The following is an 18,631-nucleotide window of genomic DNA, read 5'->3' on the forward strand; positions in this document are numbered from 1 at the left end:
GTATCCACCCTGGCTTTGGGGTGCCTCATTGTCTCTCTCTTTATCTCTTTCTGTGTATTCTTGATATACTGCAGTCGCCATCAGGTATCTCCCTCCTCGTGAACCGGACCCCTATGTCGAGGCAGGTCCCCGACAAGAACTGACTTGATGGCACTCAACCAGATACAACTGTTAGTCTCTTCCTGTCTGGAGGAAAGAAGAGTGCTGAAAACTGAAGATGCTTGGAAACAATTGTCCAACGGAACACGTGACCATCAGTCTCCATGATCCCGAGACCAGAAAACTAGATGTTGTCATGCTGCTACTACCAGCTATTATGAAAGGGGATCACATTAGAAAGTCCTGGATAGAGTGGGAAAAAATATAGAAGAAAATGCAAAATCACAAAAAACACCAGGCTTACTGATCAGATACAAAGTGGTGGAACCCCAAGACTAAGGGTCTTAGTCATCCTTCTTGTCTGAAACTGAACTCACCCCCGTGGTTCAATTTTCAGTGCAGCAGTAGATAGGCCATTAAGGGGAACACCACCACCAGTGAGGTACACACATCACAGAATGGTCAACCATGTGAGCTCAAAAGGACAGCATTTACCCAAGGACAAATTTCAGAAGGGTTGGCAAAGGAGGAGGAATGGAAACAAGAAACCCAGGGAGAAGCGGGGTAAGTGAGGTTACACTGACGGGAATATAATTATTGAGATGAAATGAAGTGTAGGATTTTCTGAATATAATACTGATGACCTGTTCTGTAAACCTTTACTTCAGTTCACACACACACACAGTCCTGTGAGCCAAAATCCACAGACCAAACAGACAAGCACTTGAAATGGAAGACATGCTCGCTCTGTTACGTATGAAAGCTTCAGAAGGAGCTAGCGAGCTGGACAGTCACTCAAGGATGGAGCCAGTGAACTGGGAAGAGATCAGCAGATACACAAAGTTCAGCTCTACGCATCCTGCCAGGAGGTTCCTGGAGAGGATTCAGGTGTATGCCTACTGTTGCTAAGTACTGTAGAGTTGGTACCTGGTACCGACTCAGCAACCCCGTTTTTAGGTTTCAGAGGCTATAAATTTTTGCAGGAGCAGAAAGCCTCACCTCTTTTTCTGTGGAACAGCTGGTAGGCATGAACCAACAACTTTGTGTTTGCAGTCATGTTTATCCTGCAGCGCTACCACACTCTCTGATGGATACTGGCTGTTCAGTGCCGTTGAGCTGGCTCTGACTCTTAGTGACTCTGTATGGGGTTTCTGAAGAGAAGCTGGTGGGTTTGAACTGCCAACCATTTGGTTAGCAAACCAGTGCTTATGCTACAGCACCACAGGGTTCAGAAGAGACGAGTACAAGCTAAAGGTCACATGGCATACCTTTCCTCACAGCATCAGTGGCCACAAACACCTTATCCAGGTGGTGGGTTTTCATCAGGCTGCGGATCTTCTTCACAGCACCTTCCAGACTGGGCACATCCTCTCTGTGCCCCCAGATAAAGTCCTTCCTCCTCAGGTGAACACCAAGGTAGGGACCCCCGAGTGAAGAACCCAGTTTGACCTATCAGAGAACGACAGGACATGCTGAGCCGAGTACAGAGGCTCTGTGTTAGTGTCTGCACGCAGCACAAGGTTACGGACAAGGCCTCTCAACTCAAGAGCAGGGTGGTGAGAGCGGGAGGTGCCTTCTGGGCACTTGGGGCCCCTAGGATGTGGAGGATGATACTCAGAATGGAGGGTGCCCTCAGAATGAGGGAGCAGCTGAGAACTTGGGGGCACAGGCATTTCTACCCAGCACCCTCCAGGTCTGCATCAATGGGATTCCTCTGGGTAGAATCGGGGGTGGGGTAGAGGATGGATGTCTATGTTGTTGTTGTTAAGTGCCATCGAGTCGGGTCCGAACCATAGCGACCCTGTACAGGGTTTCCGAGGGTGTAAATCTTTACGGGAGTAGAAAGCCTCATCTTTCTCCCGTGGAGCGGCTGGCAGTTTCGAACCACTGACCTTAAGGTTCGCAGCCCGATTCGTAACCACTACGCTACCAGATATCTATATAAGACCATAAAGTGAACAGATACCACAGACCCTTCTACTTGCATGGAACATAAATAGGAAAAACCAACCGTGCAGAAGAAACAAGCGGACACTAGAACAGAATGGCAACATCGGTGCTATGGAGAGAACTGGATCAGCGGTTCTCTCTTCCTCAGACTCACATCAGGCAAGGGCAGCACACATGCTACTGCCTCCTTCTGCTAACTTCCAGATTTGTCATCTCATTTCCTTTGAAAAACACCCCTTCTAGGTTATTGGGACATGTCATAATCCCAGTTGTGGGCGAGAAAGCTGTGCTGAGTGAGTCCCAAGGCTGCATGGAGGGAGGCCAGGGGAAGGCACAGACCCATGCCCTGTAAGGAGGTACACAAAATCTTTGTCCTGACTTTCCTACATGAATGTGAGTTAGTGTGCCTCTACTGTTGGCATCGACACTCTCATTAAGATGGAAAAAAAGATAAGAAAGATAGAAGATACCTTCATCTTGGTCCAGTCTTCCCCAAAGGGGATCCTGTCAGCTTCATTGGTGGAGTTGAGGTGGCGGCTCCTGAACTCATCCCCGACCACTCGCAAATGCTTGGCAAACACCATGCTCCGCCGGGTCTGTGGGGCCAACAGGAGAGCTGCTGGGGGTGGCAGAGCATGCACGCGGGTCAGGGCGCACCCCAGCTGTCAAAGCAGGTACTCAACACACTGGCATGACCTGCCAGTCCCAGGAGGCACTGCTTCTCAGCCTGCCCCACCTCGGCTACCGTCCTGTCACTAGTCAGCCTTTATGGTGCCTTGAACAGAAACGCCAACCACCATCACCTAGCATTCTTGGAGAGTCCCGTTGTGAGCAGGTTATAACATCAATTCATGGAATCACACTCATCTTTGTTACAATGAACTGATTACAACAAATTACAGTTAAAGATTTCCCAGTACTGGCCTTTTGGGGGCTGGAGAAAGCTCTGGCTGAGGGAGGGCCATAGCCCTCACCAGGCTGCCCCAAAGACCACAGAGACCAGGGCTGAGGGGAGTCAGTGCCCTCAGAGACTGATGCAGCGGGATGAAGACCCGGGCAGTGGAACGACATGACTACTTGTGGATGAATGTGGCAAAGTCAACAGCAGTAGGACACTGAGCAGATATGCTCTAGGGATGAGGCGCTGCCCATGCCTTAGGACAGCGCCCTAAGACAGGGATTATTACTAGTGGAGAGCCTAACTTCTGCCCACCCAGCCCAACCCCAGAGTGTCAGTAGAGGGAATTTGAAACCCACCTCTTCCTGCCCCTTGGACCCACAGCTTCAGTGGGTAGGGCAGTTCCTTAATCTGTGGTCAGTGGGCCCAGCTGAACACCTTCAGAGGGAATTTGGTGGTGATGGTGGAAGTGATGGTGTGCACAGCAGAAAGCCATGTTTTTCTTGCAAACAAAATGCTGTGATTGCCCACAATCTAGCTACCATAATCAGTAGATCAGGTCAAGTTGGACTGCTGCCTGGGGCAGGGGCTGCCCTGAATGGTCTTTCTGAGGACCTGAAAGTGACAGGGGTCCAGAGGGTACCTCCACCCAGGGCCCCCGCTGGGGTTGGGAGATGAACACACATTCGAGTAGCCATATCTTTCTGCCTTGGTTTCCCTGCCAAGGCATTTGTTAACTTTTACTCAGTGAATACTTTTATTTTGGCCGTTGTCAGACTGAACTGCACAGTGATCCATTGCAGTAAGGACGACTGACTGTTTGCCAGCACAGATGCCCAAGCTGCTCACTGCAGCCGACACCAACTGTCTGCACACCACTGGGAGGGTGAGAATGCCCACTGCTCCTGACCTCCAGTTAGTCTTTTCAAGATTGCCGCCGCCGCCGCCGCAGCATTGCCATCCAAAGCTAAGTACTCCCCATTACAGCAGAAAGTGAGCCCAATATTAAGGACTCACTGAACAAATGATTCCTACAGCTTAAAGTGAAAGACAGACACGCAAAAAAGAAGAACCTTCAGACGTGGAAAGGGCAACCAGGATGTATTCTCCCCAGTCAGGGACAGAACACAGGCACCCGGGGACTGTTCACTGCCCTGCATCTATGTCGGGCAGTGATCGACATTCACAGTAAAGCTGTTACAGGCCCAAACCCAGGACTTCTAAGAGACTATTGTTCTTAGTCAGCAAAGTTGAAAAAAGGAGTTTTGGATGGTTGTTAACGTTTTAGAACTCAACCAACAAAATTCTGATGCCATAAACTGAGAAGCAGCCCAGAGGGAATACTCACATCCCAGTACTCCTTGCCCCCATAGTGGTCATGAAGCAGGTTCTCGGCTCTGTCCAGCATGACAGACCTATGTTTACACAAAAGACAAACAAGGAATTAAAAATAGTTATACCACACTCTTGAGAAAGCATCAAGTGTAAGGGTCCCGGGCCAGGGAATAACCCAGGACAACTTTGGAAGGGGATCTTAGCCTTCTGGAGCCACCAGGGTGCATCTTGGCCCATTTTCACGCAGATTCTAAAAAGCACTTGCCTAGCCTTCTGCACTTGACTCTGAAAGTGAAGTTCTAATCCCTAATTAATTTAAACACTGAGCCAGGTGTCACCAAACTCATTTGTGACTGTAACCTAAAACAGAAAACACACAAAATTAAAAAAATAATAAATAAATAAAACCTCGCAATAAATTAACAAAAGTTCACACCAGGAATGCAAAGCTGCTTTGTATATTATAGTAATTAGGATGCCCATTACCTAGCTCATTCCCAGGTGATGGGTACCACAAGACATCCAAGTCAGTATTCACTTCAGTGGAAATCATCACTGCAAGCAGCCTCAGGCTGAGAGGGGCATCCGGCTTAGCAGTGAACCCTCGAGTCCCTCCCTCTTGTGCAAGAAGAGGGAGAAGAGCAAATGCCCATCACCAAAGGAGCCACACTGGAAACAGACCCGTGTCCACTCTGGCTGGGCATTGTGGTGGTGACAAATGGGAGGAAGGCACTGTGCAAGGCCTGTACTGGAGTATGGGGGCACAGTTAGAACCCTGCCTCACTCCTACCACAAAATACACTTCAGATCACGCAGAGTTCATTGTAGCAAACAGATCCGATCAATGCAGACTGAGAAAGAATTTCTAAGAATCCTAGGATGGTGAAGGTTGGAATAAAAAACCCTAGTAGCATTCATAACGGATTGATAATTAGACTACATAAGGTTATAAATTTCCATTAAAGAAAAACAACAAAAAACTGGCAAAAGATTATGTATATACTTACACAGGTGGCTCAGAAACAAATTCAAATGGACTTTTAAGTAATGTCCTACTCTCAAAATCTAAGAAATACAAGTATAACAGACCAGACAGTCCACCTTTTAACGTACAAACGCAGAGACTGGAGTGGTCTTTGACATGTCCACTACTGGGGTGTGGGGACCACTCTCATCCCTGTGTGGGTGTGCGGACAAATCCTAGTAAAACAGTACACACCCGGGACCCACGGGTCCTGTTCTGGGTACACACCTACATTTTGCCTTTCTTACATTTGTGCAGACTTCTCTAAAAACATGTGACCTATTTGCAATAGCAGACACTTGGAACCCACGAAAAGGCCACCCACATGGGCAGGCGCAAGTCATTCACATTTTCACCTCACACAAGAGGTGGCTGCAAAAGAATTGGGGGCTCTCTGTGTGTGGGTACCAAGCACCAAGATCCAGAGGCAAGTGGAGAAAAGCTAAGAAAAGCTGTGTTAGAACAACTTTCTACCAATTATGTTAGAAAATGTACATGAAGTGGATAAAATGAAGAGAGGGAATCGATCTCAGCTCCTAAGATCCAACTCGGTGACATGTGTGGTTCATTTGGGCTTTAAAGGGAGATGGCTCTCACAAACTGACAAGTGAAGATGTCAAGTCGAGCACTTTTTTGGTAAAGCTTTCATTACCAGAGTTTTATTATCTGTATCTTTATAAATCTGAGTTTTATTAGTCTTTGGACACATAGTATCAGTAACTGCTGCATCACTGTAGTAAAACACAGAATTGATGTCAACCCCACTGCAGTGAGTCGAGTCTGACTCAGTGAACCTACAGGACAGAGCTAAACTGCTCCATAGGGATTCTGAGACTAAATCTTTATGGGAGTTGACTGACTCATCTTTTTTCTGAAGAACATCTGGTGGATTTGAACTGTCGACCTTGTGGTCAGCAGTCCAACGCTAAACCTACTGTGCCGCCAGGGGTCCTTGTATTAACTACAAAATGTACCCCAAAACCCCCCCAAAAAACAAAAAACCACAAAAAAATTAAGTACAGTGCTCCATAACTCAAATACATGTTAAGTAAACTGGGGGACCACCTTTAATTGGATACAGTGACCATCTTTAGGGACAGTAACAGAAAAAGTCAAGTTTTGATTTTATTATAAAATGTCACAACTCCTGCAGAAATGTGCGTAAAATTGCAAGGTACAGTTAAGCAGTTCATAAAACAGACCCTTACACACCTCAGCCTGGTAGGGAAGTGAGCTTTCCTACAGCTGCCGTCAGGACTTTCTGGGCATCTCCTGACATGTCCACGTCCACACAAGGGTCCCTTAACAACACTGATGCCTGTTTCTCAACTTTGTGTAAAATGACCAGAATGTATTTAGATTTTGCATTTTTGACTCCTCATTCCATCTATATGATTATTCCTTGCTGCAGGTAGAAGCAGTTGGCTCCCTTCTTCACCCAGTGATGTCTCAGTCTGAACATACGATATGATCTGCTATCTCATGTAGTGATGACGATATGGAAGTTATCCAGTCTGGGAAGGTATGTACAGTGTCCCAGTGCACACCTGTCTGGGTGTGTAGAGGGGTGGTGCAGGAAAGACTGGATGTGACGGTCACAGGTGGACCACCTGCTTCAGTGGATGGCACCAAACACAAACCCCAGGAGTTTCCAGATACACCGCCAGTGGCAACAGATGCACTTCCCTGCCAATACCTTCTGACAGTGTCCAGTGCTCTTGTGATATCGGGACTGGGCATTCCCTCGGTATTGTGGCCATCCATGTTCCATCCTGTCAATGACTTCTGGGGTCACTGGGATGGTCATGTGGCTTCTCTCCTTTACTGTGACTGGTGGTGAATGACCCTGAATAAACCTTCAAGGTTAAGGCAACTTTGAAGCAGCTCCATCTGGGTGTGGCACACTATCCTTGTATGTGCTGCCAAGCTCTGCGTGGGTCTCAGTGCTGGATGCTGGCCCTGATGGCAGGTGTGAGCAGCCTGCAGGTTCCTCTCCCACAATCTTGTCAGGTCTTGTGAACTGAGTTCAATTCCCTCTCCTTTATCCACTTCTACATTTTCAAACTTACTGGTATTAAGTTGCTCACAATGCTGTTTCCTTGCCTGCTTTTATGCCTACGGTACATGGAGTAACTGCCCTGGTTTTCTGGTGACCCGGGTGAGGCTCTTAATCGCTTGTTAGCAGTCTGTCCACTTTACTCACCTTTCTAAACTTAAAAAAAAAAAGTTCATTGAGTGATTCCATCTATCTGTCATTTTCACTGGTTTATTCCGTGGTGGTTCTCTCTTTTCAAACTCTGCCATGGAAGTCTGGCTCATGATTGTCACACTTTATTTCAAACACACTGATGAAGGGTACACATTTTTCTCTGAGCATGGTTTACTGTGGCCCACATGTTTTACATGTCCTATTTTTCTTAGGTCTGTCTCATCCAAAATAATTCCTGCTCTTCACTATTCCTCTTCAGGATCACTTCACAGTACAGGTTGTGTGGGAGTCGTGGGGGGGAGCTGGAGTTGGATGAGGATGTGACCTTAGATGTCTCTTCTGGAGCAGGCTGAGTAGACATGTGGGGTCCTGGGACAAAGTTACTAGGGATGCAGTGAACACCTGTGTGCCCCTTGACCTCCACCCTGACAGCATTCCTCCTAAGAACAGCCTCCATGTGGCTGTAGCCTTGATGGAACCGAGGAGTGGACCTTGGTCAGGCCGCTCAGGGTCCCGGTGAGTCTGTAGCTCCTGTATGTGGTATGAGGACTTGTTCTGATGGAGGTGCCAGAAGGCTGGCCACTCATTTTACACTTAAATTGGGGCGTCCCAGGTCCCCGTCCACCCCAATGGCCGTGCCATCTCTCTTCTCCCTGAGTCTGTTCATGACCCAAAGTCCTGCTGATGACAGTCCCTGTGTGCAAGGTCAGGGATGTGCACCCCACAGATCCCAGCTGAAACTCCAATTCACAGGAGCTAATTTAAAACATCCCTGAGTGAAACAAATGGTTAGCACACTTGGCTGCTAACTGAAAAGCTGGAGGGTTTGAGTCCACCCAGAGGCATCTGAAGAAAGGCCTGGCAAACTATGGAAAAATGTCTCTGAAAACCCGGGAGCACAGTCTGCTCTGATACACATGGGAGTCACCAGGACTGTACACTCGACAGCAGCTGTTTTTTAGTTTTTGTTTTTTTTTAAAGTGAACTCAGCCTTGTTAAGTGTACAGAGGCTGAGGTGGGGCCTGGCCACAGACCAACTTGGGCATGGATGCCACGTCAGGTTTCCCCATCAAACATAGGGGGCTCCATTTTTTGTGGCTCCCAATGATGTGACTGACAAGATTCACATGCCTGAAAGCAGAAATTACTCAAGAAACACTGAGAAAACATGACAAGAAACAGACAAAGAGAACATAAAGACTAGGAGGAGTGGGTTTGGTGGTGGACAAAAAGGACCCAGCCTAGCAGGGAGGGCTGGGGGAAGTGGGAGGAGCTGTGCAGGGGCCCAGGTGCTCCTGGGAGAGGTCTGAGGTCTGTGTCTGCCACACTGACTGTCCTCCTTGAGGTCAGGATCACTCCTGGGAGGGCTAAGTCAGCTGTCCTTATACCACCCTGCCAGGCATATCACAGATCAGTCACGTAGACAGGCAACGAGGGCTCCACCTGTGGACAGATTTTTTTGAAGGGGTGACACAGGTCTCTGTGCCCTTGGAACTTCACTGTCTAGGAGCAAGCCTAGTTCATAAAGATATGTGCATCAAAAGGGTGAGAAAAAGGTCACTGAAAATATCAGAGGAGAGGAAAGGATTCACAAACAAGCAAACCGACCAACCAACTGTTGCAGCAAGGCCGGCTGGCTTGAGTTCCCAGTGCTGGACAGTAGGGTGCGAGTGTGACAAGAAAGAACAGAGGATGGGGAGGGGACTGGGACAGGTTGATGCCTGGCTAGTTTTCTCATCATGACTCTGACTAGGCAATCATGAGCCTGTAGGGGTGGCTGGGATGAGTGTATGGCGAACGCCTAGTGGCTATTTCAGAAGTTGGGCTGGGGACAGTGTCTTTGGACACTTACACCTTGGAACGTAACACACACAGGTTTCTTCTTACCTGTGCATCAAGACAAAAATCTTTCCTCACAAAGGGGCAGAATGTGTGGCACCTGTATCCCTCCTGGGAGGGCCAAGTCAGCTGTTCCATACGCTGCCTCCCAAACACCCAACACATCAGTGACACAAATGCTTGGATGGGGGAGCAAGTCATCCACCTCAGACATTCTCTATTTGTCATCTAGTTAATCAACTACCTAGAGATCCCTACAAGTGGGCAAGAAGATGGGTAAGGGTCAGGAAATATGAAGTCAGTTCTAATGTGCAAAATCTGAGTCAGAAAAACTCACCAGTAGGCTTATGTGCCCACATACCAACAACTCCAGACAGGTCTGCTTCTGAAGTCCAGTTAAGTTAAAGGAAATAACTGTTCTATTGACACTGTCATCACTGGATCCCAACCACCAAATGCTCAGTATAAGTCTCCTTCAGCACCGGTGTGCTCCCAGTTTTCTAGAATTGAAATGGTGCCTCACTAAGAACCTATGCACACAGGTTTACACAATGAGTCAGCAGGAGTGCTGAAGAAAGCCAAGATGGGATCTCTGGACCAAAGTCCCAGGATACTTACGGTGGCAGCAGCAGCTGTGACGTAGTGCAGTGCTGCTGCCTTCATTCAGAGGTGGTCTGCATCCTTAGGAGTGGCCCCCACTGGCTCTGGATTGTGTAGCTGCACTGAGCCCTCAGAGCAGTGGGTCTCATTCCCCGTCTCCCAGCACCCTCAAGGGGCCTCTCAGGGCTATCGGGGAGGTGTGGTCCTGGTCTGCCATCCCCTGCTTCAGGGACTGACAACACTACTGTGGGTTGTGGGGAGAACGAGAGCAGAAAATAGAAAGGGTCTGCCACTGCCAGGTCAATGCCAGGCCAACACTCCCTCTAGAAGACATCTGGGCTCCCTCAGTCCACTCCTCCACATGGGTATAGTGTCTCACCGAGGCCATCCGCCACCTTGTGGTGAGTAGAGGCAACTACACAGAATAAGATGCTACAAAGAGACCATCCCAATCCTCCCTCCTGTTGCTGTTAAATGCCGTGAAGTCCAATTCAAACTCATAGGGACCCTGTATAGAGTTACCAAGGAGCAACTGGTGGGTTTAAACCACCCACCTTGCAATTCAGAGTCACCACGGCCACCACTCACACACACCATTCTCAAAAGGAGGACCTGGAGTGGGGTGAGTACTTCCACCCCAGCCCCGTCGGTCAGCAGTGCTCCTGAAGAGGATCTGCAACCTTTCAAATGGCAGCCCTCGGTAGGAGCTGGGAGCAGACTTGTTCAGTCTCTACCCCCAGCCAACCATTAGAGGTTCCAGCTGTGTTCACTCCCTGATACACTGTCACCCCAGCTAGTGAGTTCAAATCTCCGAGGACCCCCCCCACCCCAAATTTGCTGTTTCAGACATATGCTCCCTTGCACCAGGTGCACGCTATAATCACTTGGCCAAGTCACAGGAAAGTAAATCTAATCCATGAGGGGGTGCGGGGTGGGAGTGGGTTGATAAAAACACAACATCAGAAGAACAGCGCTCTCTCCAAGGTGTCTCCCACCCCCTGGGCACTAGAAGCCATGGTGAGTCTCACTAACTAGACCATACTGGATTTTCCTCTAAGGATGAGGAAGGCTCTTCGTAAACCCTAACCCCAGTTATCTCCTGGAAAGGAACCCCCTCACTGTGGCAAATGCATGTACCACACAGATGTCCAACTCTCCAGGGTTTACACAATGCACACAGGACCCCACACCCAAGCAGCGGGGAGGGGGCTCGACATAGTGACATGGGCAGGAAGCTGATGCACGGCGAGCCAAGTGGAGATGCAGCGGATGGCTTACCGTGCTGACGTGTTCTTTAAAAGAACTGGCGCAATGACAGATGCTGATCCTTGGACAGACAGACAGGAAACGTTCAAACCCCTTGTCTCTTCATAGCCCCAAAACCAGCCTCTGGAAAATACAATCCCACATGCTTCTAGTCATAGTGTATTCACATGACAATACATAAAAGCTGAATTTACACACATGTACATGAGGGCACTCCAAAAAGTTTGTGGAAGAGTGAAGTTAAGATCATGGAATTTTTCCAACAACTTTTTGAAGGCCCCAAATACAATGTGGTGCAACCCTGAGAAAACAGCTGCTTCTCTTGCGGAAACCTTCCTTAGTAATGAGTGTCACAGGTAATAACACTAGCAAAAATTTTTTTAAAAAATTCATAAAATTTAACCTGATGTGATGAGACACTGAGGTTTGTCTCACTAATCTGAGGAATAACACCGAAAGGGGACAGCAAGGGACAATCCAAAAGCTACGTGGCAGGAGACATTTTACACCTGAAAGGTGTGCAGTTCTAACAGCAGCTCTGTCAGGCAGAGGACTCTTCTACAGAGCCATCCATTGCTCAGGTTCCAGAGCCACACCATTTGGAACTTCCCATGTGGCAGTTGCTGAGGAGCAGCCGGCCCCTGGGGGAGTCTGTGACAGAGGAGCACTGGTGAGCACTGGTGTCTGGGTGGACAGGCTGCCATTTCTGCAGCTGTGTCCCAATGCATTTTAAAATATGGGGGAAAGCAGATTGCTCTGAATCAGGTCTTTTAAAAGCAGCCAGAGTCCTCATCTGCAGGTTGTGAAGCTGAAAAGGAGGTGTCGTGCTCAGACCTCAGGTAGGGCTGACGGGCGGGAAGCCTCGTAGAGTGTGCTCTTGCTGGACGATCAGCAGTGCTTGTGAGGACACTGAAGACGTGAGAGCCCACAATGCTGTGGGGTGACGTAAATGTATAATGTGAGCCTGCAATAAGTGGCCTCGGGGTGCTGAGAGACCCGAGATACTCATGGAGTGAGGCACACCTGTCCCCACATCACTGCCTACCTGTAGTACTCGTGCTTGTCCTGAGAATACAGGAGCTGGTCAAGGCAGGGCCGCTCATCGATCTTCTCCTCCCAGGTCCCTTCTTTCCACCCCTCTGCATAACTCTGCAGGACATAGACCTGGTCAATGAAGGGCCCACCAGACTCTGCAAGAGACCAAGGAAAGCTCAACAGTGAAGCTGGTGTCAAAGACCACATTCATGGCATGCTCCAAACTGGCACTTGTACAAACGTGACTTTTAGAAATTCACTTAACCCCCACCTTACTCCCAAGGGCTGAAGGAAGTTTACAAGTGTACATACCACCCCCCTTCAGAAAGCCAATCCCATTGTCACTGAGTCATTTCCAACTCATAGCAACACTATAGAACAGAGTAGAACTGCTCTTTCAGGTTTTGGAGACTGTAAATCTTTACAGGAGCAAATAGCATCATCTTTCTCCTTTGGAGTGGCTAGGGGATTTGAACAACTTGAACTTGTGTTTCCAGTCCAATGTCTAACCCAAAGTGCCACCTGGGATTTTTAACATACACATGTTGTTGTGTAACAACACACATTGTGTTTAACAAGTGCCATCGAGTTGGCTTTGACTCATAGCGACCCTGCATAAGGTTTCCAAGGAGTTGCTGATGGGTTTGAATCAACAACCTTGTGGTTAGCAGTCCAGTGCTTTTCCTAGAGCTCCACACCAGGACATGTACACATTGTTGGGTGTGGTCAAGTTGGTTCCTACTCAGAGAGACCCTGTGTAGGGTTTCCAAGGAGCGGCTAGTAGGCTTGAACCACAAACCTTGCAATTAGCAGTCAAGTTCTTATCCTACAGTGACACACCAATGCAATAATGGCACATGGTCCCTTGGGGTAGGCGCTGGTTGAATCCTCTAACCTCTTCAAGTTGCACCCAAATGCTACTTGGGAATGCTACTCCCAAGGACCCTTCCTTCCCAGATCTGTCCCAGCCCCCTTCTCTCTGATGCTCCCGTTACCCTCCAGGCAGAGTCCATACTCCCTGGCAACCTCTCGCTCCCTCATCCTGGATAGCTCCTCTCTAGGGTCTGCTCTTGACTCCAGGTAGGGGGCTCCCTGAGACCACCACCCAGTCACAGCTCTCACTTTCAAGTGTTCACAAGTACAGTAAAAAGGTGAGCCCAAGAAGGGAAGGATGCACAAGAGTACTCTACCTGTTCCAGACTGAATTCCTTCAACATCAACAGTGCTTCCTCATTCAGTCCTTGCCTACAGAACTCACCAGATTTACTGACATAAAAACAATTCAAAGTAACAAGATCTAAGGGGCATAACCCACTAAAACCCACTGCCGTAGAGCCAATTCTGACTTACTGCAATTCCATAGGAATCAGCCCTGGACTGTAAACCACAAAGTCAGCAGTTCAAACGTAGCAACCGCTCCTTGAAAACCCTATACAGGGTCACTGTGTCAGAACCAATTTGACAGCACTTAATAACAACCATGGGGCAGAGTAGAACTGCCCATAGGGTTTCCGAGGCTGTAATGCTGGTGTGGAACTGCAGGGTAAGCAATGGACAGTAAGGTCAGCAGTTCAAACTCACCAGGTACTCCTCTGAAACCCTATACAGGGTCGCTAGGAGTTGGAAATGACTCGATGGCACTTAAGAACCACCATCATTACCGAAGCATACTGCCTCATCTTTCTTGCTCGAAATAGCTGGTGGGTTCACTCTGCTGAGCTTCTGGTTGGCAGTCAGGCGCTTAGCCATGTGCCACCAGTACTTCTTTTTATGGGGTACATAAAATGAAAAAATGACGTACAAGCCATACTCCTCAACTGGAAGTAGAGTTTGCTTAGGAATTTAATACTCATTCATCTTTTTGTACTGGATACCCACATGCATCCAAGTACAACTATGCGTCACAGGGTGTTCAACTCTTTTTTTGACTTTCTATTGTGGAGTGACTAAGGAAGACCGTAGAAGAACTGATGCCTTTGAGTTACGGTGCTGGAGGAGAATATTGAAAGTGCCATGGGCTGCCAAAAGAACCAATAGATCTGTTTTGGAAGAAGTGTAGCCAAAGTGCTCCGTGGAGGCCAAGATGGGCACACTTCGTCTCTCATACTTTGGACATATTGTCAGAAGGGAACAGTCACTGGAGAAGGATATCATGTTTGGTAAAGTGGAGGGACAGAGAAAAAGAGGAAGACCCCCAACGAGATGGACTGGCCAAGTGGCAGCATCGATGGACTCAAGCATGGCAACAGTAGTGAGGCTGGCCCAGGATTGGGCAGTGTTTCATTCTGCTGTGCATAAGGTTGGTATGAGTCGGTACTGATTCGATGGCGCCTAACAAGAAGTGTTGAGGGAAGGTTTATAGAGCAGATCATCAGTGTTACAGCCACCAAAGTACAGACTTTGCTTCAGTTTCCACAGGGTTTTCAAGAGCTGATTATTTTTTTTTCAGAAGTATACCGACAGGCCTTTCTGCTGCAGCATCTCTGGGTGGACTCAAACCTCCAATCTTGTAATCTGCAGTCAGGCGTTTAGCCCTCTGTACCAGCCCAGGACTCCCATTCTTTGCCACCTCTCAAACGTCGCTCGGGGAAATGCACCATTACTGATGTCTTTCAAACAAGGTAAACGCTAAATCCAAATACCTTTTTGCTAAGGAAACCTTCAACTACTATCTTTAAAACAAGATTAAACAGGATTAAATTAAACAAGATATATCTCTACAAAAATCTTTACCAGCACAGTAAGAAGACACCATACGGACAAGTACAACAAAGTGTCCTGTGTTAGGAATCTTCCTTTAGGAAAAGCAGCCTTTCTGCTCCCTGAGAAGTCAGGTGTTGTCCAAAAGCAACCCAATGGGTGGCCTCTGAGTTTTCATTGCTCTGTCACAGCTGTAGCTGCACTTCCCCTAATTACCAGGCTGACACATGTCTGAGAGATGAGGGCCCATAACTCATAAACTCCAGGTCTACTGCCCGAGGATTGGTACACAAAGGTATCTGGCAGGGGAGACAATAGAAGAGGCTTTTAAGCAAAGCAGAACTGAGGCACACCTGAGGGGAGCGTGCGGCCGGGGCCTAGACACCAGCTGGTCAGACCTGGCCTGATGTTTACCCCAGGGCAGAATAATTGCTGGTCCCAAGCCTCACTGGTACCCTTACCTGCAATGAACTGCTCATATTCGATAACAGGGATGTTTTTGTTGAGACTTGGAAGATCAAAAAACTCCGACCATGGGATTCGGATCTGATGGATGTCGGGACTCTGCCAGTGGTAGAGGCGGCCCCATGGGGGCAGGACAAGGACCCACTCCTCGGTCTTCAGCAGAGTCTTCAGCAAGGAGGCGATGCGGATATAGACATCCCTTCGGAGGTTGAAGCCTTCTGGAGGGTTGACGTCATACAGAAGGTACCTGAGCAGGAAGGGAAGACACAAGTCTTCAGCAAAGAGGTCTCCATGCAAAAACTCTGATGCACTCATGATCCAGTCTGTCATTTGAACTTTAGATGCTTTTAGTAGCTTCAGTTCCTGCTGTAGTGCAAACCACAAGGTCTGTGGTTCAAACCTACCAGCTGCTCCTAAGAAACCCTATACAAGGTCACTATGAATTGGAACCGACTTAATGGCACTTTAACAAGAACAACTTTCTAAAGGGGAGGCAGTTGCCCCAGCAGACATCTGAACATATGTTTAACAATTAACAAATCAAAACTAAAACCATCAGAATCTTCAGTAAACTAGAAGCTTAGAATCATTTAGCTCAAATCACTACTCCACTGGTTCTCATTTTTTTGGCTAAAGACTCTTTTTATACTCTTAATTGTTGAGGCCTGACTGCCACCACTCCCCTCCACACACAAAGCTTTTGTTTATGTGGGTTAAATCTATTGATAACTCCTGTGCTAGAAATTAAAACTAGAGTTAAAAATTGTTTTAATTCACTTTAAAAATAAATAAATCTGAGGTGTTTTCCAAACTCTTTTTTCACAAGCTATTTAGAACCCTCTTACACTTTATGCTATACTGAAGTTACATATCTCAGAATATTCTTAGTATTACCTGTGTGCAAGTCTGTGAATACACAGAGGTAACTGACACCTAGCCAAGTAAATTTCCCTCTAATTTGTTAACTATATCTCAAATAATTTTAAAGCCTCTCTGGACCAGGTCAGAGAACCAAAATTAACAAAAATGGAAATCTCCTGTTTTAACATCCAATTCATTTAGTCTAGGCTTCCCCTTTCCATAGTTGAAATGCATTATTAAAACAACATTAAAAATTAAAAAAAAAAAAACAAGCAACCCCAATAAACCCATTATATGTTAAATAAGTAATATTTGCATGAGCAAAACTTTCTAGAAAAGTAGAAGAGTGGCAGTGTTTTTCATTTTGTGGATCTCTTTAAGGGCTGGCCAGAGCAGGATTCTTGTATCTGCTTCTGTATTCAGCCCGCTGCCATATCACGGAATATCTGGGAAAACTCCACATTATACTCCTGAGAGAATGAGAGTGAAAAATGCAAACAATGCCCTAGTATTATTATGAACTTGGTAGAAAAGCCAGGTGATCTGCTTCTGAACAATCAGCCATTTGAAAACTCTATGATCTGACACACATGGGTCATCATGCGTCCACTCCACTGCAACTGGAACTAGTGGTAATACAAAAATGGTTCTGAGGGTTTAGGAGTCCCTGGAAACAGTTTAAGAACTGCTGCCCAATGCAAACCAAGACTCCCCTCTACACAACACCCAGGAGCCATTCAGCTTCCGTTAAAAGTTACTTCTGTTAAAAGTAACTTCTACGTGTTCGTTTCTCTCCCAAGTTTTCTTAGCACTCCAAGTCCTCCAGGACTGCCATCTCTTAAGAGGAAGTGGCCCACCTATATCTCTATACTCCCCACCCCTGGAACCGGTACAGGATCCGCTTCACAATACAGCTTAGCACTGCTTAGCAACACTATTTGGCACTTAATAACTACCAAACAGCACTAATGGGCGCTTTTCATATCTAAGGTTTATCAACACAACATCCAACATCGACATGGAGGCTGAGTTTCCTTCCTAACATGCACCAGCCCTTTCCAAACCCTCCACACACCCAGGTCAAACATCTAAACGGGGGTTTCCCGGTCTTGCTTCTTAAGACCGACCCGCCTGTTGGCCTCCGGGGGGCTTAATCCGCGGAGAGTCCCGGGGGCTGGGTTATCCTCTTTCGCGACCACAGGCCGTAGATCGTCCGCGGGACGACGGTGGAGATGGAGGCTGAGGCCCACTGCCCACCGGCCCGGCCCCTCTCGCCCTCCCCGATCTTCCTCCGCTCACTCCCCGCCCATCTTCCCCGGGCTCTGCCGTTGCGCAGGCGCGGGAGGCACGTTTACCGTCTGCGGGACGCCGCTCCCGACAGGAGATCTGCCGCCGACTGGCCAGGCCAAAACTCTTCACCCGAAGCCCAGGCGGGCGACGAGGATACAGCCCAAAAGAGTAGGCAGACGACGCCGAGCGCCGCCATGGCCCCGGGCGGCCACGCACTTCCTGCAGTTGCGCCCCCGCCCCGGAAACGCGCGCCAGCCCCCTGACTGCGTCCCTCGTAGCCACGGAAACACCGGAAAGCTCGCCGTCCTGGAAGCGCGCGCTCGCCACTCCCTTCGATGCGCGTCTCTGTATCCTCGGCAACGCCGTCCCGCTTTCACACATGCGTTTTCTGTCCTCCCCGCAGCGGGCCCGCGCTCTTCTCATTTGGCGTCTGGGATTGCGCGGGCGCGGGCGCGGGAAGGTGGAAGTGGGCTAAGGGGCGCTCTGGTGATGGCGGGTGGGGGAGATTGCCAAGCGTAGAAGGGTCGTCATCCCTCGCCTTGAAACCCAAGGGCAGCTCTGGGGTCCTCTCGGATCACCTCGATACTGTCCCCGCAGTCCAATGGGTGGCTATGACTTTGGGGTCAGTGTCCTCATCTTTGAAATGAGCGTGTGACATTTGGGATTGCTTAAATTGTTCCTGGTCCAGAGGAAGGTCCCTGGTCAGTTTATTGTGTTTATTCTGCAGGAGTCAAATTGGAGGTGATGCTGATGGGACAGTCAGTGTGAGAACTGTGTGAGAAGGAGATCACTAAGAACATCCAGGTGGCGAAAGCAGAACAGAACATTAAATCCTGGGCCTTTTGAGCACAACCCATGCCTCTGAGCTCAGACCCTGAAGCTGACCCTCCCAGAACAGTTTAAGAATTGGACCCACTTATTTGGAGCTCTGGTAGCGTAATGGCTACGAATCGGGCTGTGAACTGCAAGGTCAGCAGTTCGAAACTATCAGCTGTTCCGCAGGAGAAAGATGAGGCTTTCTGCTCCCGTAAAGATTTACAGCCTCGGAAACCCTGTACAG

The 18,631-nt window shown here is 48.3% G+C and overlaps 1 protein-coding gene across 1 annotated transcript in view; it reads right to left on the minus strand.

Moving 5' to 3' along the window:
• The window catches only part of POFUT2 (protein O-fucosyltransferase 2), a 24,602-nt gene extending 6,829 nt beyond the window's left edge, over nt 1–17,773 (minus strand). Inside the window, exons 1-7 of the mRNA XM_006876561.1 lie at nt 17,637–17,773; nt 15,417–15,667; nt 12,266–12,410; nt 11,233–11,343; nt 4,296–4,362; nt 2,520–2,645; nt 1,368–1,548 (exon numbers count right to left, since the gene is read on the minus strand). Of these exons, the coding sequence (XP_006876623.1) occupies nt 1,368–1,548; nt 2,520–2,645; nt 4,296–4,362; nt 11,233–11,343; nt 12,266–12,410; nt 15,417–15,667; nt 17,637–17,767 (1,012 nt within the window). The 5' untranslated portion in view covers nt 17,768–17,773. The remainder of the gene's footprint in view (nt 1–1,367; nt 1,549–2,519; nt 2,646–4,295; nt 4,363–11,232; nt 11,344–12,265; nt 12,411–15,416; nt 15,668–17,636) is intronic.
• Between the last annotated feature and the right edge of the window lie 858 nt (nt 17,774–18,631).

This window comes from Chrysochloris asiatica, unplaced genomic scaffold, assembly GCF_000296735.1.
Source record: "Chrysochloris asiatica unplaced genomic scaffold, ChrAsi1.0 scaffold00391, whole genome shotgun sequence".
Lineage (NCBI taxonomy): Eukaryota > Metazoa > Chordata > Mammalia > Afrosoricida > Chrysochloridae > Chrysochloris > Chrysochloris asiatica.